Below are 25,162 nucleotides of genomic sequence, written 5' to 3'. Positions count from 1 at the left end.
TGGATCACAGAGAGGATGAGTTCATAAGTTGCCTGCTGCTTGGAGATTCTCAGGCAGCAGGTACTGCATGGTTATTGCCTTGCTCGTGCTGTAGCAATATAATTAGCAGCTCTTTTTAAAATGCAAATGAGCACCAGGCTCACGTGGAGCCCTGCTCTGCCATGGAAGCAGGACTTGGGCTGTAATCGCAGGAGTCTCTGCTCTTCATTTTGCTGCAGGCTGTGGCTCAAGTCCAGCGTGATGCTGAGTCCTGAGAGCACCCCGTGACTTCACTAAGGAGCTCTGTGCACTCAGCATGGCACAGGGTGCAATCCGTTGTTTATATCTGCAGTACAAAAACCTAGCTTGTTGACTTCATGGAATATTTCCCCTATTATTCAACATCCTATTGCAGTTCGCCAAATGAAACCCTATGCTGACATGTGCCTCCAGGAGGGTGGCTGGTCTTGTTTGCTTTGGAAGGACGGTGGAATGGGGTCCTTACTCCAAGAACGCTGGATACATTTGTTCAGCCTCTATGATGAAATGAGCTATTTATGAAAAAGCACCAGCAGGACAGCAATGTGTTACTCAAGTGCATACTTCTTACATAGTATTTTTAATGGTGACCTTAATAAACATTGTGACTCCCACCTGTAGATACAAAAATGCAGTGCTTTAAGGTTTGAATCACTGGCAGTAGTGAGCCAATAGCACAGCATTACTGTCTGTATTAGTTATCTCTGAAGCATTACTAATGCCGAATCTGAATGTAAAAATAGCTGATGACTGTTTGTTTCATCTGTCTGTTACTTGACACCGCATGGTTATTCCAATACGTATGTTTGCCTCTTCCCTACCATGATCTCCGTTTGGTTTCCCCTTGCCTGATAACTATTTAAATACATTTTACTAACTTTGGATTCCTTGCTCACTTCACCTGGCTGGGCAGGTCTGCAAGGGCTCAAGGGTTAGCTCCTCCACATTTTTTTTTATTTATTTTTCAGTGGTTGTTTCTATTAAGATAACCATGTTCAGAAGGAAAGTCTGAAACTCATAAATAATGGGAAGTGCTAATAGTAAGCAGGCTGCTGTAAAATGTGCTGGGGCTTTGACTTAAGGGAAGAAAGTGCAGCCCTGTACTGTCCCTGATCAGGAAGCTGGAGCACAGAAGGTAAGGGGGAAGCGTATGGGTGTTTTTAAAGGAGGGAAATGATGAAGAATGGTGAGCCTGAGTGTGTGAATGTGTGGGCACTTAAGGATCAGTTGTGTGATTGATCAGATAAGAGAAATCAAACAGCATTTGTATCTTTTTTTTTCCAGTAATTAGAGGAGGAAAGACCTTTCATTTAGTACAGTTTTTTTCTGTTCTGAAAAATGCAGGATTCTCACTCAAAGTCTGTGTGTGGAATGAGACATACATACAGATTTGTATGCAGTAATTACGGTTTATGACATACAATTATTTGGTAAGGGGCTATGATCTTTTTAAAAGACCATAAAATTGCTATGAAGCTCCATTTAATTGTCCTATGCATTGTGCTGTAAGCAACTTTAAGCAAATATACATTGATTTTATTTTCCAGATGATTACTGCCTGCAGATAAGGTACTCGTAAAAACTTTAGTGATTTGTGTAGGAGTTTGAAGGCATTTTTATTTCTTTTTTTTTTTCTTTGAACAAATAGTAAGATAATAATTTAAATATTTTATAGAGTGCAATTAGTTCCTACAGAGCCTGAAAAAGTAAAATAGTTCAAATACCTAGGCAGTGCTAAGCGGCCACTATAAATGACTGTGACTATGACTTGTATCCAATTTTAATCACTGGAAAATTTCTTAAATGGCGTAAGCTTTTCTGAGTCCAGTTGTTGCAGAACTTCTTAATCTGCCCTCCTAAGGAACTGCATTTTATAAGCCTAGCTGCAGAACTCAGCAGCAAAATAAGAACAGAAATAATTAAAATTGAGCTTGAGAAGCCAAACTGCTTAAGTTTTTTTAAATGGCCTGTGAACAGGCAATCCGATTAAATTTGAACAGGGAAGTTTTCCAGCAGCAGGTCAAAGCAACTGGTTCATACTGACTTTGTACAGTATCAGCTACAGGGTTCCTCACTAGTCCTCTGCCATTCTGGGAGGGCAGCCGAGGAGAAGAAAAAGTGAGAAGACATAAGAAGAAATTAACTTTCTGGACAGGATCAAAGTCCATGGCTTCTTTTCCTTCACTTCTTCAAGGAACTGACCATATAAGAAGCAAATGCACTCAGTTAAATGCTTGAAGGATAAGATCTGTGGAGAATACTAACAAATAAAAGATTTCTATTATACTGGAGCCCCAAAACGACTGAATTTCTCCACCCTTCCACGCTTGTCACTAGGAAGGTATTTACATACATATTAACAATTTAGTTGCCGAAACAGTTGTAACAGGCACTCACCAGTGAACTTGAAGGCCACAGCTGGGTGGAGGTATGCAGGTATAATTGCACTCCTGCGCTGCAAACCAAAAGCACAGGGAATTTTCACTCTGTAGCCTCTTATTCCTACTTCCTTCTCCATTTGTTTTGTCCGTGCATGCATTACTAGAGCTGTGCAAAAGGCCCACGAAAATGTAAATCACTCCAAGACTGGGAAAAAAGCCAACCAACCCTATGAGCCAGGTTGGGGGAAAACACCACTCATCTGTATCAGTCTTTCTTGAGTTTAGCTGAGTTTACACACACGGAATGTTGCTAGCAGAGGCAAATTCTGCAAGTGGTTTTTAGCTGCCGGCTTCGCCGTGCTGGCTTGCCTGCAGCTGGGATGCCAGGTCACACAGAGCTTTGTATACTATAAGAAAGCGGGTGAGTCCATTGCTTTTGGAGCTAGTGTGCATTGCTTGAGGTAGTGTCAAATTTTGGGACCAGCAGTCTGTGAGCCAGCTGACAGGTGTGTGGGGAAAGGGACCATAGTGGGGGCTGCATGTGTGCATTGATAGGGAAACTTTACACTTGAGAAAGGGTTGTCCCTCTTCTATCAAGCCTGCATGTGTTTCTGTGTGAGTCAGTGATTGCTTATACATACATATCTAAGTGTGTGTGTGTATATGTATATTTGTGTGTGTGTTAAGCTTGGTGTTTTGTGGCTATGTTGCTGCTTGCCAGGTTTTTATGGTTTTCAAGTGTGCATGGTCAGAGAGACTGCCACCAAACACCCTGTCTCATAGCAGCCCCAGAGAAATGCAGGCAGCATTGAAACCCTTCCCCAGAATTAAGGTTTTCCTCTCTCTTCGGTTCCCCTGCCAAATCATCCTCTTTGGACAAGCATAGAAAGCAGATATTTAATTATAGTCCTAGATTTCTTTATCATCCACCTCCTGTGCTTGCAAATAATGATAAACAAGAAGACATTAGCTAGTAATGATTAATCTAAATCATCTGGTAACAGTCAGACCAATCTTCTTATGAGCCAATCAGGTCAAATAGTGATGCATCTTTATTTTCAGTCTCTCACACAGCTACATCCCAGTAGTTTCAGGGATGCTTTCCCTGTTACTTACACACTGTGTCTGAGGCTGTTTTGGGAACTGTGACAGGGCTATAACAGCCAGGTACATGAAGGCCACCTAGATCATACTTTCCACTTGGAGAAGGTAGAGATGAAAATTTCTACAGTTTTTTGAAAAGTCTCCATAAGAGTTGCATGTCATTGACGTTTGGCTACACCTTAACATGCAGAATCAGAAAACAGCAGTATCTGACAGTTTACAGCTACTGCAAATCCTCAGTCTCAGATGTGCTTCTCTTTATCACCTTTATCTGGATCAGACATAAGCTGTCATACCTTAAGGTTCATTTGGCTTGCCTGTCAGCTTCGTTACAGACCCTTGTACGGTTCTGCACACTTCTGATGGCTTCTGTTCCATTGTGATGTATTTCAGGTGTGCCCCTGTCCCCATCCTTTGCATGTTTCAAAGCATAGGGCTCCATTGTGCAGAAACTGGAGTAGGTGCCCAGGACTGCCTGACATGTTGGTGCAGAAGCAACAGCATGCTCAGAGGGAACAGGACCTGCAAGCTGCATCCAGGGTTTGTGCTGGGGCAGTGGGGCAGCATTCGTGGTCAGGATGTTGGTCGCTGAGACTCTTCATTTTGACTGATCTGTTTTGAAGTAGTAACATTAGGACTTAGCCCGTTTCTCCAAAACTGAGAAATTATTCTTTGACCAGGCTTGTGAATTGAACAAAGCCATAGACAAGTAGCTAGAATTGCCACTTGAGGTGCAGAGAAGTTGAGAAGGGCTGGGGAAGAAATGGCTGGTGACAGCAATGAGCTGCAGGTGATGCTATTGCCTGCCTGCAGTGTTCTTCAGAGGGTCTAGATGGTCTGGAAAAGCACTGTGATGACAGTATCACCGAGGTTGCTGAGGGACTGATTCAGCCAGAGTCACTGGCCTGTCTTTTAGGGAACAAGTGTGGGTTCTGCTTAACTCTTGTTATTTTCTTTTCTGTCTTTTGCATATATCCTTTACAGAATAATCACAAGAAGCACAGTAGAATGCTGCATTAACTGTAAAAGAATTAGGAACTGCCTTGGGGACTAGCTGTTAAATCATGGGGACACACCAATGAATCAATCTCTGAATAGGAAGTGGGAGACTGCATTTCCCTGGGAAAAAACCACCTACTCCTGTTACACAGTGAAAAGGGAACTGGAAGGAGCTTCCGTCTTGCTCAGGACAAGACCACTGTCTGGTTTTTGTTCCTCAAAAGGAGGAAAACAGTATGACCTCCAGAGATAGTACCTGGGAGACAGGGTGGGTGGGCTCTCCCCTGCCCTCTCAAAGTCCTGCCATAGGTGGATAGTCCCATGGCCATCTTCCAGATAGCGGGCAGGAATAAGGCAAGCCACAGCCTTTGTCCTTCAACTGGAATAGCTCTGTTGTAATCACCGATAGTTGAGAAACAGTTTGTCATCAGAAGAAAGATGTTATGTGAATGGATGGTTGTATGCTTGAGTCATATGCTCTGGCATGTATATAAATGTGTATCGCCCCGCCCCGGCTCCGCCACACTGCTTGCTGGGGAACTAAGCTCTTTTGACTGCACTTGAAAACTATAGCAAGGTGTAAGTAAGGAAATAGCTCTATTCCTGCAGCCTGAGCCAGAAAACCTTGAAAACCAAAGCCTCCACCTTCTCTTCCCCCCTTTGATACATATATTTATTTGTCTTTGGTAACATGAGAGGTATTTCAGGATACTGCAGTATTTCAAGATATTGCATGTTCCTAAATCCCGTGGAAATCAGTGGGTGAGAAAACCACTTAGAACTTGAAACAATTTTGAACATAGCACATATACATGGCTTAAATTCTTTTCTTTATAGAAAACAGATTCAGCAAAATTCTTGTCCAAAAGAACCAAATATCCAGAAGATACAAAGCAAGGGAGCAGGTGAGACTACCAGTAAAAGAACACTACTTGTTTTCTGCAAGCCTATTATTTCCTGAGACTGCATCCTGCATGAGTAGGTGTGGGTCAGACTCTCCTTGTCAAGAAGCTTAAATGGTCTGAGTGTAAACTTGACAGTGCAGATGGTATCAGTGTGCTGGGGCTGATGAGGAGGGCAGTGTAAGTGGGGGATGGTTTCAGATTCCCCAGCCTGGAAAGCCTGGAAAGTGAGGCATGACTGGTTGCTAGCTGTAGATTTACTTGTGTAGGTCACAGAGGAGAATACACCTGCTTCCCTTTTGTGTCTAACATATTTGCTGGTATCATTACAATTTTCCCGTGACAGGGACTGGGACTGTTTGGCGTGCTCCTTCACAAGGCATCCAAGACATTTCATTTGTTTTCTTGTCCATGTATTTTTCTTCCTTTCCCCCTTTGTCATCTCCTGTCTCTAGCCATTGCAATGCCACAGTACTCTACAACTTTCCCTCTACAATGGAAAAATCTCCTTTCTCCCACACAGCAATTGAAAACTCAGAAGCTTTCATCCTCTAAGCCTTGCTTGAGACTAAAATGAAAGGAGATGAGTATCTGTCTCATCAGCCAAAATCCTGTCAGTGAGGAGGCTGTACCAATGGAATATCAGTTGTCACCTTTAACTAATGAAGAAGGCTTGAGTCTTCATGATCTCAGACAGATATAGGTATCAAGTACCTGAGGCTGAGCTGAGATCTTTGCAGCAAGTCAGTCACCTGCAAATCTGGATGGATTTCACTATACAATATAGTACCAAGCTACAGCACCATACTCAGTTGAAAGGGTTTATTTGCAGAGGCTCATGGTAAAGTACCATGACCCATGAAGGACAGGGGGAAGGCACATTTTTTCCTTAACTGACAAAGGTTAAGCTCTTGTGCGATTCAGAAAATATAGATTTGGTTCCCTGCCCTGCCACAAATGCCCTGTTTGATCTTGGGCAAATCAGTCAGTTGAAGCTGGGCCTTAGCTGCTGATCTGTAAATGAGACAGAAATCCTGCTTGCAGTGAGAGAGTTTGTAAGGATAAATAGCCACGAGGTGTTCATGTACCATATTACTGGGGAGCTGTATAAATATCTCAGTGTATAATGACTGACCTAGATACAGACAGTGGCCTTTTCCAGTCAGACATTTAATGCCAAGAAATGCACTGTTTGGGTTCAGTTGCTTAAATGTCACTTGTCTGTGCTGACTTCAGGTCATGGGAGGAGCACCATCCCTTTGCCTTGTGATTCTCATAGACTTGTGCTGTTTGTCAACTGCTGCACCTGCCCTGTGCCCGTGTTAGTCATGTGCTCTGGCCTTTGACTTTCTTCATCATGTCTGCATGTTACTGACTCTTCAAAGGCAGTAGGATAGGGCTCAGGTAATGGAAGGAGTGAACAGGAGTTGCAAGAAAGCCTCAGTCCAGATACAACCCTTTCTGAGAGACATCTCCTTCTTCCAGACTTGGCAGGCCTCTTGGCAGGATGGGGCATTTGGAGGACATTGGGAAAGGCAGTCCGGAGACCAGCTGGAAATAACTGTTGGGTGTTTGCCATTGAACCAGAAAGGGAAAGGTAGAGAGACTTGCCATGATTCTTCATAGCTGTCGCAAGCAGTCTCTGTTCCTCCCTTTTTTCTTCACGTGAGGTCTTCATCTCCCAGTGCTTGAAGCTTTGTGGTCTGAGCTGAAGAGGTAAGCATTGCAGCTGGGGCCTGGAAGAGGTTCACATCCTTTGGGGAAAGGACACAGAGCAGGATACATGACATAGTCATTAGCTAGTACACTCCCTCCTTGCATTCACGCTTCCACCAGGTTGCACTGACCTTCCTTGAGCTGTTAGTCTGATGAGCCCCCAGTTCCAGCTCCCATGGCAACAGATACACTAGCTTCAGTAGACCTCGTGGGGAGAAAAAGACTTCAGCTGTCTTTTCTTCAGAAAAAAACTGTTTGATTAAACAAATAAAATCACTATCATATTAATTTTAATGGCATTTCCCCTAAAAGATGGTTGGAAATATTTTCTTTTATCATTTAGGACATTTACTTAGGGAAATTTCAACATAAGATCACACTGTTGCAATACGGCCGGAGTATTGTTTGACACAGAAAATAAAATTAAAAGTTTCAGTTAATGTTAAATAGCATACACCCTCTCTGACTTAAGGACAGTAATAATATGGTATTTTAACTATTATAGTATATATTACATGCTACTTCTCATGGCCTATAGTGTAAAAATAGTAAAATACTCTGAAACAAAATTTTTTTTTTTTAGTTCTGAATGAAATGTTGAAATTTATAACTTAATTTCTCTTCAGAATCTTTATTCCATGAGAAATTTCAAAAGCAATCTAAATGAGAACTTCTTCCCATCCATCACGCACAAACATATTTCCAAAAGGTGATATTGTCCACAGGATGGAAATTCTGCTGGTCGGGCCTGGGACTGCATAACATCTACCACACAACTCTTAGGTCTAGGAATTCTAGTGAATATTGCAGAAAAGAGCAAAAATGCACTGCTATTGTCAGTGATGGGTGATACAGGTTAGAAAATCAGAATTATCCAGAGGACATGATTTGGTGACATAGCAGTGTGGTATCAGTTCCAAATCCCTTTCCTTCACATGTTGGTCTGAATGCCACATGGGGGTGAGGTTTGGCTCATCAGAGATGTTGGATTTCACTTTACTGTGGTTACAGTTGCTTATGTAGCCTTCTGGATAGTGCACCAGTGTCAGCTTAGGAAGTAGATGTATTTAGAGTCACCAATTCTGTTCTCAGTTATTCTACTGACGTCAGTAAAATGACTCTAGATTTATACCAGTGTAACTGAGAACAGAAGTTGGCCCAAACTCAAGAACAGTCTCTCCTCTTCTCTGGCCCTGTACAAGCTGTTCGAGACACAATTGCTGGGCCAAATCCTGAAGGGGAATGGACCCAGTCTACACTGGTTTGGTTCAGATACATGGTTCCTTCACCTTGCTTTCCAGTGCAATGGTTAAAGATCTGAATCTGGAATAGCTGAGGTCACCTTGTTCTCAATAGTAGTCATTTCTGTCAGTGTTTGGGATTTTAACCCTAAGCCGAGCCTGTCCAGTTCTCCGCCCTCCATAGCTGGAGCAGGTATTTGTATTTGAGCAAACCGGTTCCTCTTTCCCAAAGCAGAATTTTCTTTGGCTGTCCCTTATGACCACAAAGTACAATGAAAGTGATCTTGTTGGATGAGGGAAATGGAGGTTCATGTTAATAGCTTTCATCTTATGACCACCTTAATCCAGAAGCTGCCTTTCTTGACAGTTCAGGGAAATGTAACTGGAGTGCCACTGTCTCTTGCCAGGCAGCTCCCCTCCTTGATGAGGGTGTTGTGATCCTCCCGCTGGTCCATGTGCCCTGAGGGCTACTCAAAGAGGCAGTGTGCCTGGAGCAGCCAGGCATCAGGGCAGATCAGAGAGTGTCTGGCTCAGATGCAGCCCGATATGACCAGCCCACACACCTTTGGCAGTCCAAGCAGCCCAGCACAGAGGATATTCGGGTATTCTGAACCAGACTACAGGGGTTTAAAATTCTCTTTGACATCCTTCTGGGTCCTTGTCTCTGACAGGGACTCACAGGGTGCCCCTTAACTCTCTGACACCCTTTTGTCTGTTTTCCTAAATGCGCAATGAAGACAGCAGTACTGTGATCATTGACCGACAACAGCACACTCAATAGCCGTCCATGTACTGATCACTGCCGCCATGCAGGCTTTTCTGGCAGTATCCAGGAGAGCTCACTGAGTCAGTGCTGCTCAGGCTAGTGAGGAGCTGCCGTCAGCTGGGAGTACTGTCTCAGCCTGATGACACATAGCTGAACAGGCCTGTATCTATCCAGCTCTCTCACCAGATAATGAGCTCCCATGTGTGCCCTGAACAAAATACACCTATGCAAAAAAGCCATCAATTCATTAGAGAGTCTCTGAAGTACTAACTATACATTGCCACGATGAGCCCCTGGAAGCCCAAAGCAGCAGTGTGTATGCAAGTAGAGCACGCCACTGAATAAACCTCAGCCAGCAGTCACCACAGGGCTCTGAGTTTTGGGCTGGAGCTGTGGATGGATGCCATACAGAGAGCACCACATAAAGAAACCAGATCACAAAGATTAAAACATCTCAGACCTTCCCTCCCTCTCTCTTCTCTTCCCATCCTCAAGGGAATGCAGTGCTGTTGACTTCATACTGCTATGCAGCTCCTAAGGTCACTGCCAAAATACCACCATGATGTCTCATGGCACAATATTTCAGCCAAATACCAGCCCAAGGGTCGGGGGAACCAACTGGTCCTTTCTGTATTGCAGCAGCAGTGATGTCACACGCTCCAGCCAAGTTTGCTGGTTTGCCCAGCTCCTGTCTAGTGAAAGAAGTTGACATTCAGTCTGTGCCAGGCCAGGAATAGTCTCTGTAATTTAACCTCCTCATCACAACTTGCTAGGCACTTAAGAGGACCACTGAAAAAAGCCTCCTATTTGAAAGAGAGTGGAAGCTGATTTCTGATTAAGCTCCTTGAAATCTGTACATTCATGCAAGTTTTTTTAGTAGCTCTTATCAGGTGATGCCTACTGCAAACACCTCACGTGTTTCTCAGCGTCTCCCAAGAAGTTCCAGATGACCAGTGTTGCTTTCCTCTGTCTTGAAAATAGACTAAATTCAGACTTTCTTAAATGTTTGATCTAGCTGAATCCTGACCTAAGCTCAAACTCTGCACATTGCTTGCTGGCTGCCATGTTTGTTCAAAAAGTTAAAAAAATTAGGACTTTACCAGGTTATTAAACAAGCCATGACCAGCTTCTTTGCCCAAAGTTCAGAAGCTGCCATCATACCTCTACAAGGGATAGCTAGACCAGTACAGTGCTGCTGTTTCCATCCAGTCCCAGTGGTGATCTGCACCCTGAACACCTGGTGCATATACAACTTTTCCAGCTTGAAACATTACACTACCCAAATACTAGTATTATGGCCAGGCTAGATAAGGATCTTCACAAGGATTCCAGAGACAGTGACAGTCACTATACTTCTTTTCATCAGTGGCACTGAGTTGTTTTTGCAACAGTGACCCCATCTAGGAAAATGATTGCTGAGATTACATCATGATCTCCATGTTTATTGTTACCCTACTCACTTTTCAGCAAATGTTCTCAGTTTACAAGGGACGAGATGTTTCTTCAGACCTCTGTCCATGGGATCTGAAAGCCAAGCTTCCTCCTAGCTCAGGCACCACCACCACTAAATAGCGATAAACACTGTGCCACTGGAATTTAGGCAAAAGCCCTGCTGATGAGTGAGCCAGAACATAATCACAATCTTCCATGGCTGTGTTGGCTTTGCACATTTAAGAGTACCACAGAAGCAGTAAAACTGTAATTTAACCTCTGAGTGAAGATAACTGAGTACACATCTCTGCAAAGAGGATGCCATTTTGCATCTGGCTGCAACCAGACACAGCACAGGATTTTTTTCTTTGCTTTTACTTTTTTTTTTTTTACATAGACATATTAAGTGTTCCACAAAAAGCTCTGACTGGTACAGGCTTGTCCCTAAACTAACACTAACAACAGTCCTTCCCCAGGTAAAGTGCAGGAGACCATCCCAGTGGGTGAGCCCTTGTTGCCACTTTTCCAAGTGTGTTTTGAATACCATAGGCTGACACAAAACTTTCCTTCAAGAAGACCCTTGCTTCAGGACAGTCTCCTGTATCTACACTTATCTACAACTATATGATATCTGCATTTCCTAAGGGCCAGGCAATTCTCCTTGTAGGAAATGAATATATTCTTGAAACAATTAAGCAAACTAGCCTGAACCTGTGGGTGTCTCCACAGCAAAAGGACAGCAGCAAGGCATGTTCACCATAGCTGAGCTTTCCTTTAGCATCTCCTGACTCTGATTCAGGCATGGAAGCTAGAAGATGTTTTATTTACTGCCTCTCACCATCACAGCTGTCCACCTTTCCTCTCCTTTACAACAGGGACAACAAAAAGGATGGACTTTCAAACCTCAGCTGCATTAGTTCCCAGTCCACCAGACTGACACCTGTCTGTACTTGTTGGCAGCAGGAAATCATGTATGTGTGGAGTGGAGACACACGTTTTCTTCTGCAGTCCCTCTGAACAACTGGCACAGCAGGGACATAGACAGCAGCAGGGGACAAGACATCTGCCCCCTCTTTTTAGCCTGGAGACATCCCCCAGGCTTTGCAATGGGCAGGCTGCGAGGAAACTATTGCTGTTTCAGCTGTTAATCTCTGCTGGGACTACTAGAAAGTGCTGGAGATTGTGATAGTTGTTTGCTAGGAACCTGACTGCACTCTGCAAGCTATTGAATCTTCAAGGTATCTGGTTATCACTCTGGAATATATATCTGTCTCTTTTGATAAAAAAATCCTGTAAATCACTCCTAAAAAGGTTGTAAAATGTGAATGAATAAATGAATGAATGAATGAATAAGCACCAATCTTCAGATCATGCAAACAAATGTCTTTGTTTTCAAATTGCAGAGTTAATTTAAGATCAAAAAATGCTGAAGGTCGGGAACATCTCAGGACACTACTTCTGTCGAATCTACATGGACTATTTCTCCCTCCTCACTAAAGATGGTCAGAAATTAAGCCAAACACAAGCACGAGAGGGAGTTCTAACGATGTGAAACAAAATTACATGGCAGGTATGTACCTGTACTTCCCACTCATATAACAGTTAAGAATCAAAACCAAGAGCAAGATGGCCTTTCATTTGTCTTCTTTTCTTGTTGCATTATACACAAAAATATATGTGCAGTGGGGGTAGTGAAACTCACTTTTAAAAAATCTTTTTACAAAGTAAAATGGAGAAGCTCTGTTAAGCTCATTTTATAACTGGTGTAAACCTATTGTAGTTCTGCATAAGTCATTGGAATTGTATTGCTGGAAGGACAGAATCAAGATTCACAATGATACTTTGAGTCTAAAAATAGGTGGGCTGAGGTTTTTCAAATAGAAAAGGAAGGTGAGGAGCGTTTCCATTTGAAGAAACAATCAAGTCTGAGTAATTCAGCTGATTAAGCCCAGTTTCTCTGACTCTTCATACTGTGACCAGCACTGAGTCACCATAGGGAAAAATGTGCCCTTTCCAAGAGTCTCGCTGAGATGAGCCAAAGTAGAATCATGGCTTTGGACAGCTGGAGCGGCTGAAGTCTGGATCTGGATTTCATTGCTCAGTTCTATGATGGATCCAACCTTGAAATGGAGACAGCTTCCACTTGTATGGAAGCTAGAAGCTGCTGTAGATGTGAACTGTGATGTCTCAGCTCGGTACACGTTTGTGATGCAATTGTACTAGGAAATGGAGATACAGATCAGACTTTCCTTAAGGAGCTGGTTTTAGCTAGTTCTTGAACACGCTTTTAAACTGAGTCTTGATGTAGTTTAGTCAATACCCCGCTCAAACCATTGAAAGTAAGAATAAGTATCTATAGAGTTTACAGAGTAAACTTTAAAGAGTTTTAGCATATAGATTTCAAGTATAGCTGAAGGGTCTATTTTGCTTTTACTTGTTCCATCCAAAGATTCCCCCATCCTGTCTTCAGACTGATGTGGAGACAGACAGAAACCACAGTGCTGTGGTCCCTGACTGTGCATTGTAACCAGGGATTAATGGAAGGCTGTGATATTTTATAATTGTGTTGAATGGGTTACCTTTTGCTCTCGGTAGTTCTGGAACTGAAACCAAATGTTCCCTGTGCTCCTTTAGTGGGTCTGCTAGAGTCCCCTAGGCACTCCTGCCTTCTGCTGGCTAAGCTGATATTAGCAGCTCTTCGGTTTCAATATACTAACCCAACCGTATCTGGATATGGGTGGCTAAAGGATTTTACCTCGGCAATATTTGCTTGGAACATTCTAATGCACAGTAAATCCTCTTTACCTGTGGTGCCATCCTGCTTTCTCAAACAAGGGTTCTGTTCAGGGTAGTTGTCACAGCAAAACTCCAGCCTCATACAAGCAGGTTCATCTCTATAGATTCCATTTTCTGCAGCCATGAGCTAACAGATGAGTGAGAATTGAATCTTCTATAATAGTTTTATTTTTCATAAAATATTTTAAATTATAATTATGATGTCTTGCCAAGTAAGTTTTACCAACTTCTCTTTCATTTTGGACATTGTGTGCAATGTTATACCCAGTGACATTCTTTTTTTAAGTAAGTTTTCTCCTTTTTTATTACTAATTCTTCCTGGCCAAAAAATGGCAAACCTTCTTAGCTAAATATATGCACAGAACTTGGAATTGTTTATGGTTAGAGGTACGGAAAGGGAAGTGCTTAAAATTTGGCTCTCATATCCTTGTTTAAGAGCCCAAGTAAAGAATCTGAGGTAAGACCACTTTTTTTAAATGGCACTTTCCAGTAATTAAACTATCTACCATGAGCTACATGAATGGACCAAAATAACAATTATTTTTCATGTGTGTTGGTAGCATCTTGTTTAAAATACAAGTAGGAGCAAGTTAATCAGTGACTGATATATCTGGGAAACACGCTCTGTCTGAGAGTGTTCATACAGAAAAATGGTAATTTACAATTTTTGGCTTTGCAGAGAAGAAAGTTTCCTTCAGCTATTCTGTAAGATGAATCGATGTGCAGCAGCACCGTCTGGAAGAATAGCTTTGTGCTTGTGAATTGCAAACAGCTGGAACCACCCCACACAGTCATCTGCCCATTTGACACCTGAAATTAATCCTTTGGCTAATTCATTCATGACTCCCATGAACAATGCAGGGAAATAAGAAACATACAGAAGGACATAGTGACTCCTCCAGTATTGGGAGTCTCCTGGATGATACAGACAGAGAGGTAAGCAGCCTCACAGACCGGGCTTTCAAAAGTTTGTGTGTGGCAGAGCTTGAAGACTCTTACAATGAACCAGATCTCACCATTTCACCTGACTTCGCTCTCCAGTTCTCCAGTAAATTTCACCCAGGGACGTTAAACCATGCCATCAAGAAAAGCAATATCTGTAACAAGCTAACAGCAAGAAACAATGAACATACAATATGGGCTTCCACATTCCAGCAGCTACCAAAATGTGCTCCGGAGGAGAAAAGGATTGCTAAAAGTAACACCTTTGCCACGGAAGGGAAAAAACTGAATTTGCCAGTCCCTGGTCCAAGGAACAATAAACACATTTCAAAAGTGTCTTCATTGATTAAGACATTTGATAAGACTGCAGACCAAGGGTCAGGAGGTTCCCTGATAGCCATTAAGCAGCCCATTAAGAATAGCTTTCAGAAATGTAAATTAAATCATGGAAATGATATGGCTTGTTGGGATGACACAGACATTTTAAGCATCCACAAGGAACTTCCTGATTTTTCTGAGGCTAGTCAAGGTAGCCACTGTCTCTGCAGCAAACATGAGCCACAGAAAAGGCCTAATAAAATAGACATGAGTTATTGTGGTTCTGATGGTTGTTATCCTGTGCTGATTGAGATGTCAAAAGTAGCCAAGTCAAATTTTTCCCGTTCTTCTAAAAAGGCTTTAAAAAGCAGAAGTGTGAAAGTTAATGAGCCAGCAAAAAAAGGTAATTTTCTTCACAGTGAGAATAGTGCTTTTGAATCATGGAATGTTCATCATAAGAAACTGACTGAAAAGGAGGAATTTGTTGATATAAAAATGAAAAAGGAAGGTCTTACATACCTGGAAGAAGCACCATTTTTCAAAGGATCCCACACACATGAACATAAATTACCACCAGTCAAAACCACTGTTACTAAGAAGCAGGAGAAAGATTTTCAGATGAAACCAACTCCACCAGAAGCTGCTTTCAGCACCCCTCTCCCAGCTGCATGTGTACCTCAGGGCCCCCTCCCTTCAGAAGCTGAATTTCCTGCTGCTCTTCCTCCCACACCCCCGCCTAGGAGCCATGCACACCAGGGTCCCCCTCAGCAACCTCCTGTCCTGCAAGCACTTGCTCTTCCAGCCCCCACACAGCAGGGCCATCCCCCAACACCCCCTACCCCTGAAGCCCCTCCTGTGCCCCCACTCCCAGTGCCAGCTCAACTTTCCCCTCTTTCCATGTCCCAAGCCTCCATCTCACCCCAGTCTGTGTCCTACAGGATGGTTTCACCCTTACCCATGTCCCAGGCAGACAGCCCTCCTTCAACAAGACCCCTGGCCACCTTAGCTGAAGAGGAGACCCTCAGTCCCCAACTGAGCATTACCTGTCCACCCTGGAGGAGACAGAGGGTTACAAAAGGGGCAGCAGAGAGGAGACAGACTTCAAAGGAGAAGTTCACAGCCAGTGAGACGGGCCCATTGTCTGAAAAGGTGACCAGTGCGGAGCCTGGTCTGGATGTGACTCCTTTGGCTAAACAGGTAAACTCCCCTGGATCAATCAGTCCCTCTTTCAACATCACCGAACTTTTAACACCCATCATACCACCAAAACAAGAGGTGGATGCTGTTGAAAGTGAGCTGATCCTGCTGACACTTCCTCCTACCAAAGGCATGACACAGAGAGACCATGACAGGAGCACGTTTGGCGATTACAGGTCTCGGGATAGTTACAAATCGAAAGCATCAAGTCTGTTATTCAACTTGAAGGATGTGCGTAAACGTGTTAAAAGCATTTATACCCCTTCTCCCCTGTTAAGGGCCTTAGAGGAGAAAACTAGAACTAGGGAAAATATACAGGAAGGTACAAAAATTAATGCCTCTCTCTTGACTTTCCAAGAAAAAAATAGCAAAAATATTGCAGAGAAAGATGAATCAAGTGATATAACCTCCGTATTGTCTGGCAGTGTTCATGAAAAGGACAATAAAACTGATTTAACCCGACACTTTACAGACAATTACCTGACTCTGAGCTCACCCCAGACAACAGCAGACCTTACATTTTACCAGACCGGAGACAACTTGCAACAAGACAATTCGAAACATGAAGATCTGGTTAAAAACACAAGAGATAGTGAAAACTTCTCCTTGTTCAGACATGAATCAAATAAACTTGATTTAAGAAAATGTCTGCAGTATCCAGCACTGAAACCATTCAGTAAAGACAATGCAGATACAACAGCTGGGCAGCCCATGCAAAATCCCAATGTCCAGGATGAGGAAAATAAGAGACAGTCTGCTATTCAGAATGAAAACTTTTCCTTCAAAACAGTCCCAAACCAACTCTCACCAGCAGAGGATGTGCCTTACAGTGACACCCAAACCAATATGGTGGTACCTGGCCATGAAGCACAAGGCAAAAGAAGCACTAGTTCTTCAGAACAATCTTTTGTCTCCACAGTAGAGCAGCCACTTGAGGAGGAGCAGTTTCCACCAGTGCCCCTGATGCAGAAGGCATGTCTGCAAGAAAGCCAGAGGAGTAAGAGTGAAATGGGTGCAGACAGTAAGAAAAGCCACAAGGAGAGAGGGAAAGCAGTTGGGGAAGATGAACTGCAATGTTATGCTTGTATCAGCTCTGGTACTGGTACAGCAGAGAAGCAGGAGGGGAAGGTTACTGAGAATGAACAAAAGAGCTCGATGAAAGAGAAACTAAAGAGAGAAAAAAGGGAAGAGGCCAACAGCATGGATACAGCTCCTGACAGCATAAAGGACTTGTCCATCCCCATGTCTGAGGAACCACAAACACCACCATCTTCAAGCTCAACGAAACCCAGTCTGTTTATGATTAAAGACAACACATTCAGGTCACCTCAGGTAATAAGGGCTGTTAAGCTGCCCCTGTTCAGGTCCTTTTCCCTGGATGATACAGTAAGCAGCAGTTACAAGGAAATGGAAGGTAGGTTTATGCCCCCAGCAGAGCACAACAAGCAGCACCGAAACATGTTGCATGCCCAGGAGGTAGGCTGGTTGGCATCAAGGCACAGAGGGCAGCAGAATGTGAGGGATGGAGCAACTGACAGAGGGAAAGAGGCCAGTGAGGCTGGATCTACTTCAGTAACACTGGATCCCAGTCTTCTGGAAGATACAGAGAGCTTTTCATTAGGGAAGCTGACAGAAGAAGATGAAGAGACTTGTGCTTTGTTAAATAAAGTTGGGAAAATGAATGAGAAGAGTGTCTGCAGAAGGAAAGAGAAGCCCCAGACTAGGAAGGCACGACACAGCTTAACACAGCCAAATTTAGGTCTCGAAAATGACCAGGTGCGAAACAACCCCATCTATCCCACAGAAAGAAAGACAAATTACTTCAAGAATCATCATTTGTCTAATCGCAGAGGTGGCTCTTGTGTGAAAAAAATAATCACTAGGGAGCCAATTTCCCCTGGGACTGGCTTCATATCAGAGGACCACATGTATTCTCCTGTACCCCATGAAGCTTCAGAGGACATTCTACATACAGAAGGTGCACCGGTTTTGTTAGAGAGTCTTGCATGCCCTGCTTTTACAAGCCCCTGGTCAGGCAGCACGATGCACTCTCTTGCTGCCAGCTCATCATCAGACAAACCAACAATTTCTGTCCTTAGAGACACAGAAGATGTTATAAACCCTGCTTTGCTGAACATGGCAGTGAAAAGCCAAGCTGATATGCCTGCAGAAAAGATACTTGATTCAGCACAGAGAAATTTTCTTTCTGATTCTGCAGGGGAAGCTGAGAGACTGGAGCTCAGGGGACCTGGGGAGAGAACAGCAGGCAAGCCTCCCGCTGTGCCACCAAAAACAGAAAAGGCTCTGCGGAGAGCCAAAAAGCTGGCAAGCAGGAGAAAGAAAATACAAGAGCAGGAGAAAAAACATCAGACTGAGTATATAGATGCTGTAGGGAGAAAGCCTTCTCATTCTGGACAGACACTAGCATTTCCTTCATCCTTGGGTTATTCTCCTCCCCATCCTGCCCCTCACTCCACTATTACTCCCACAGAAACCAGTACAGGAAGACCCAGTGGTGCATCAGCAGTGAGCCCCTCACTCTCTTCAACCCAGCGCAAACTCCTCCAAGACCCTGACTCTGGTCAATACTATGTAGTTGATTTACCAGCTGAAGTTAATGTAAAGACATTTTATGACCCAGAAACTGGCAAATATGTTCAAGTCTCAGTCCCTTCTTCAGAAGGGAACTTACACCAGCCTCCCTCTTCAGAAATTATGAATTCTTCCTGTTCCTCCTACCCTAGAGTGCTGCCTTTACCAGCTGCATCTGTAGCAGTGCTGAAGTCACCTTCTCAGCTCTCTGAACCTACCTGGTCAATGCCGGCTGTGCCAGGAGAACGAGCTGAACTACCTGAAGATGGCCAGCAAGACTACAGATACACTGAAGCTGTGGATACTCAGCCCTGTATTGAACCAGCCTCTTACTCCTACAGTCAAGATGCTGAAGAAACTCAAGTTTGCTTAGAAAAGGGCATGAGCCCAACCCCAGATACTGACATAGTGTCCCTCACTGATTTAGATGATTTCGCTGCTGGAGTGTCTTGAAAACTGAAGTAACAAAATATGCCAGCTAGTGTTTTTAAGAACTGTTTGAACAGACACATGCACACAAAAGCACATGCAGATTTGATGTTTGTACAACACTTTATGTCTGAATCTCATTGTGGTTTGTGTGGGAAGGTAAATGAAAGCTGATCACATTGGAAGATGTGAGGTGATCACTCTGAAAAAGAGTGAAATTGAGTAAGCACCAAATTATCAGTGAGATGAAGGGGCAATGCCAGCTAAACAAATAAATATGACAGTATGAAGCCACTGCTTGCTGCTGCTGCTGCTTTGCCATTATGGTGGCTGGATTGCCAAAGCAAGTGTCCTTTTGCCCAGATGCGTTGCATGATATATGACACAAAGTAAAACCTATGAGAGCCTCCTGTCCGTCCTATAAGACCTGGGACAGAAGTCGCATCTCCTGAACTTTCCTCACTCGCTGCCTTTGAACTATATTGACAAGTAGAAAGCACATGGCTACAAATATGCCATAAACCCAAGATTCATTTTTTGCACACACTGATTGCCCAGATGTTATTGACAAGAAGATTGTACACTGGATGCACCATACAACAGCCATGTCAAAAACCTTTAAACAAATTGCAGCTGCTGTAGACTTCTCATATATTTTTGCAGTATCCACTAATATGCTGTTTAATTCTTTATATTTCTTGATAATCTACAAATAAATTCCCTAGCATCAGGGGTTATTTATAATGCAACTTAAAACTTCAACTTATCTTGATACTTGACCTGAAATATTTTGGTAAGGAGCAAGGCTGAACAAAATCCCATAACAGTATTTGATTTTTCATTCGGATGAGAAGATCTTTGCTTATTATAATTGAAATGCTTTTTGTTTTGTTTTGTTTTGTTTTGTTTTGTTTTGTTTTGTTTTGTTTTGTTTTGCTTTGTTTTGTTTTGTTTTGTTTTGTGGCTCCCACTGAAATACAGCACTAACTTTTAAAACCTGAAACACATACCTAGTTTTGGTCTCATAAATTGTGTGGTTTAAAAACAAACAAACAAACAAAAAAAGGAGATACAAAACATCCAAAGTATTAAATTCTAGAAAAGTGCTTCTTTGGATAATCACTTTTCTTTGACAGCTCTGTATCAAAATATCACTCATCCTTGTGTAAGCTCTTTTCTATCATCATAAATAATAACAGAACCTTGGTGAAAAGATGGAAAAATCAAATGTGATGTGCCTGGTTATAAATATCTATATTTGGAGTACTGGTTTACTTTTTCTCTGTCTCATTTTCATACTGTTTTCCCCAATTAAAACTGAAGTGCAGGAGCTCTGAGGAAGAATTATGCCAGTGACTGTCGGCCTGATTCACATCTTAGGCTCTTTTTATGGGATTGTTTTAGGTGAAGTGACTGACTCTTGACTTCATGAAAAGAAAGGAAAGAATCAGACCTTTTGTTTATTTAATAAATATAATGTGGAGATGGGACACGGGCACTGCTCCACTGTCCCAGCTTGAATATCTGTGATAGAGGTTTTCTTCAGTAAATTCTTAATTTCCCAGGACCGAGGCTGCTCCCAGAACACAACACTTGGTTGGTTGACTCATTCCCTAACCTAAAGGCAGCTTCTAGCCTTCCTCCATCCTGAACAAGAGCCATGTGTTCAGAACCTGTCCTGATCCCATTGGACACTTCCTCTCATCAGTGCTATTTCCTAAAATGTTTCCCTTAGAGGGGCTAGACAAACACTAAGGGTATGTCTTCATTGATTTCAGTGGGGTTTGGATTTGCCCTTTAATGATCTAAGTTTCATTTCACCTGTTACACAGACTTGTGTCAGATTTGCCATTTTGTGATTTGGCAGGGCTGGTTGCAGCAGAGGTGTGGGGTGGAAATGGAGAAGCTTTCACTGGTTTGGTTTGGGTTGTGAGCACATTCGACCAAATATACATATTTGTATAAATATTTATTGTTCAGTTTCCACCCTTGAAAATTTTCAACACCTGACCAGTTAAAGCCCTGAACAACCTGGGCTGGCCTCAGAGCTGACCCTCCCTGACCAGGAGGTTCATCCAGAGACCTCATGAGATCTCTTGCAGCCTGAATAATCCTATGATCCTATTCTGCAAACATTAGATTTTTTAAACCAACTTTGACTTCAAACTCAGAAAATGCAGTCTCCCTTGAGAAATGGCTCATTTTGAAAGAAATAAAGAAGAACTTGAAAATTGAGAGTGTTTCTGTAAGATCAATTTTCAAGTTGTTAGATTAAGGGAAATGACTCCTATTATAAATATTTTTGCTATTTGTAGTTACAAATAATTTGCTAAACAGACACAGTGCCATTCATGTTGCACTCCTCTGTTGCTGTCTCTGTATACAGCATAGTGTCTATCCAGTATTAAGCAGAATGTCATCTACATGTTAAATTACAGATAAGTAGATCTATTAAAGTTTTCCATGGTGCATTTAAATAGAACCTATGTAATCTGAAAGCCTAGCAGAGTGCACAAGCCATTTTTTTTTTTGTTTGATATTATAAATTTAAATGCCTTTAAGAGCCACAAGTTAAGAAGTAGGCAGGCTCTCAGAGGACAGGATAAAAGCTCCTTTCCAAGGGGAGACTGTGGATACAAAGTGCAAGATAGAAAATAGATGGTAATTTGATAAGCAAAATATACAACTGCATTTAAAAAAATCCCTTTTGCTTGGTTAACTGTCATTTGGTGGATGTGCACACTTGTCCTTCTGCACCTCTTTTATTGAGGGGCTTCTTAAATTCTTGCTGTAGAGAATGGGATCCTCCAATATACTACCTCTAGGTACGTGAGGAAAGCAGAGTGTATTTTTTTACTCTACTGTGAAGGTAAACTGAAATGTGGGTATCTGAAAAGGAGCCAGTCCTAACTTGGATACCAAATACATTTCAAGTAGGACTTCTTTATTTTGGCTAATCCTTTCTGCTAGCTTAAGGGAGCTGCCTCCACAATGAACTGTGTCTCTGAATATGCACATGCCCCAGAGAGTTTTGACCTAGAGAATTTGTAGCTAAATGAAACAGACAGGACTGGGGAGTTTTGAAAACAAAAAAGAAAGTGGCTCCCATCATGTACCCAGAGCTTTCCCTACAGCGCTTTGCCACAGGGAGTGAATGAGTGAACGGTATTATAGAAGTGTTGCTCCAGGTCCCAGCCTGCTATTGACTTCATTTGAGTATGAACTCACCAGCAAACCTATGGCCAATTTCTTCCTAGGCCATAGGAGTGCGTGTGTGTATAACCAACACATGCACACACAGAAACCACCCTATATATATAAAAAAATTATAGATATATAATACACCTATAAAACTGCCGTTCGCCTATCAGTGTAAGACAGCAGTAATGCCTGTGATGGTGAACACAAAATGTTTGTGCTTTAAAAGGAAGGCAAATGACACCTTTTCAAATAACAAATATTTTTCTTTCCTTGACCTTTTCTGTTTGTGTTTGTTGGTCCTTTTTTTCCATTGCTGCTGTGGGAAACTGGGATGGAAGTGGTCATTACTAGGCAAAATGACAGCTGTGACTTGACCTCTTTCTTGGGGGGGGGGGGGAGGCTATGGGAAATGTGCAATTGTCATGAAAGCAGTTGTAGGAAAGCACTCTTTCATGATGCAAATGACAGTGACATTAAATCATAGGTTAAAGAGGTGTTGGGGCAAATTAAGCTGAATTTTGTCTTGCCAGCAGACAGTGATTAGAACTAAAGAACACAGCAGGTTCCTTGCAAACACAAAAGCACAGCAGGCTGAAGGAAAGAGAGAGCTTTCACACCTCCCTTCTCCTGCAGGTGGCCTTTTTTGCATGTTGCATTTCTTGGTGCCCTGAGGCTCATTTACAGTGCTGGTTCTTCCTTGGCAGATGTGACTGAGGCCAAACCTGGCTTACCTAGGCTTTGGCTCTAGGGCCAGAATCACCTCTTTCTCCTTCTGGGGCAACTGCAACGCCTTCCAGTCCTGTTGCCACACAGCAGACTTGGACTGCCATCCCACAGCCATGGCTGTCCCAAGAGCTCAAATTTCCTTGTGCAAAATGCTGGATTTGTTTCAGAGAGTGCTGTTTAACTGAAACGCCCTACATGCATGGATTTTTATCAAGTCCTCCTTGGGTGTTCAAGTGCCTTCCTAAGTCATCTGTCCAAGAAAATATGTGTCATCGGCACGTTCCATCAATGCAACTGTATTTGCAAATAAGTAATTATTTATTAGTTCATAAACAAAATAAATGGGACTTGTTTTACAATACTGGAATGACTTCTAGCCAGCTTTTTCATTGTAATTATGTCTCATTGTAATTTTATCTCAAGTTATGCCAGCAGAAGAAGTTGACAACATGGGACTGTCTGTTCATGCGTGCACATGTGTGGTACACAATTAAAAGATCTACTCGATGACTGGATGTGGGCTTCATCCCTCTTCCTCCCCCTCCTAAAGAAAGAGAGCAGGAAGCTGGGCAGAAACACTGTGGCCCAAGACTCCTGCAATCATTCCCACCCTTCCCTGCTGTGTGAGGCCAGCAGTCTGGCCAGAGGACCCTGGGGATGTGCTGTCAGCACCCAGTCCAGCAGCACTGGAAGGGCATCACCTTCTCGCCACCCTGCAGAGGACATCAGGGATTTTGCATTCCCTGTGCCCCATCCACCTGGGGGAAGTTATCAAGCACGTAATTTGGTGTAACTTGTCTTTTTCTTTACTAACCAGTCCTGCAGACTGTACGTAGTCTCTAAAGTCTTGTCAGAGATCGTTTTACCTTTCTCCTCAGTTTCTCTTATTGTCTGTTGCATTATGAAACACGGTGGAGACTCTTCTCAAAGTGATCTTGGTTCAGTCCTTGTCCAGACCGGCTGTTTTATTTAGACCGGCTATGCTTTGATCCCTGACTAGCCAAGCAGTCCTTACTGACAGTGGAAGTGTTACTGTGGTTTGGATATAAGAGCACATAAACAGAAAAGATAGCTAGTTATGTTTTTACCAGAAATACACTGACAGATTCGCATATCTGTACCTGGGGGATATACTGTTTCCTTTCTGAGTAAAGAAACAACTCCAAGTTTGATCCTCTGTCTCACTGAAAAGAAGCATGAGAAGCTGGTGATATTGTACATGATCGGTTACATGGGCTCTAGTGAATGCACACAAATGTGTAATTTGGGGCAACTGGTGAACATCAGTCATTTTTATTAAAGAAAGTCGGCTTCAGAGACTTACAGGAGACAGAAAGAACATGGAACACTTGAGTAAATTGAACTTCATTGTGGGTTTTTTTTGTTAAATGCTCATTATAGCAACAAAGGTCAATGATTAATTTATTTTGTCTTTAGAATGATTATTCTGGTCTTATGATGATCCTACATTCACTACTGTCCCCCGATATTAAAAATAATATTGTAATTATGGGGTTTAAATGGGTAGGGAATAGCTGAAAATGACCTGTGGTCTTCCCTTGCTTCTTTTTGATATTCTCAAAGTTTTCATGATGTTGATTTTTTACATTAGATAGTCAGGTCTTCAGTACTCTATGGCCAATTAGAGATTTGTTTCTAATATGCTATTGAACATAGTTTGAAAGCAGCATTTCAATAGTGCAGGAGAGAAATCATTTATGTCCCAATTGCCGAGAGCTCTGTGTTTTTATTAAAGCAGATTTAACTCAAGCCTTTGGGGAAGCAGCTTGCAGTGCTAAAAGTTAAGCACTTTCCTATGTCAAAGTCCATATTGAATAAATTGAGAAGTGGGGTACTTTGAAAGAAGGAGGGGGGAAGACTTCGCGAGAATCAGGGACAATCTTTGAAATCCTTCTAGCAATGGAAAGAAGTTGAACTCCAGCAAAAAGTAAAAAATGTTCGGAGTTGCAGATACGCTTTGAAAAGCCAGGGCTTGTCAAAGTCAAGCTGCCTGACAAGCTAACTGTTCACTATGCTGGGCTGGACTAACTTGTCCTGGAGCTCCCCAGTGGGTCCATACTCCAGCTTGCTGACATTCAGTGTCAGAGCCTCATCTTCTTCACAACTGCCCCTCCAGTTGCTTAAAACTGGCACAGGGAATAGCAGCAATAAGAGCACACAAAAATGCCCCCCCTGCTTATTGCTATGTGAGGAATGCCAGTGTTGTCACCAGCAACATGAAGTATTCCAGGTAAGACAAGGTGGCCTTCTTCAGGATCTTCCTTACATTGACAGGCCACAGATGGCAGACAGACTCCGAGATAAACAGCAATCCTTCTTTCTATTCCCAGTGCTGATAAGCTGCAGAGGATGCAAACTGGATTTGGCCCAGGAGACACCCTT

General features: G+C 42.7%; 1 protein-coding gene across 1 annotated transcript; it reads left to right on the top strand.

The window, feature by feature from the left end:
• Window positions 1-937: 937 nt before the first annotated feature.
• Window positions 938-23,530, top strand: C9H10orf71 (chromosome 9 C10orf71 homolog). The gene is made up of 3 exons (XM_040607636.1): window positions 938-1,153; window positions 11,962-12,128; window positions 14,034-23,530. Exon 3 carries the CDS (start codon window positions 14,210-14,212, stop codon window positions 18,854-18,856), a length of 4,647 nt encoding a protein of 1,548 aa, XP_040463570.1. The 5' UTR covers window positions 938-1,153; window positions 11,962-12,128; window positions 14,034-14,209; the 3' UTR covers window positions 18,857-23,530.
• The last annotated feature ends 1,632 nt before the right edge of the window (window positions 23,531-25,162 follow it).

Source organism: Falco naumanni, chromosome 9 (assembly GCF_017639655.2).
Source record: "Falco naumanni isolate bFalNau1 chromosome 9, bFalNau1.pat, whole genome shotgun sequence".
In the NCBI taxonomy this organism is placed as follows: Eukaryota; Metazoa; Chordata; class Aves; order Falconiformes; family Falconidae; genus Falco; species Falco naumanni.
The sequence above is the reverse complement of the archived record's forward strand: the minus strand, read 5'-3'. Positions and strand labels throughout refer to the sequence as shown.

What these genes read in the sequence shown, in the direction of transcription:
- C9H10orf71 (XM_040607636.1), top strand. Translation starts at nt 14,210, where the DNA reads ATGCAGGGAAATAAGAAACATACAGAAGGACATAGTGACTCCTCCAGT.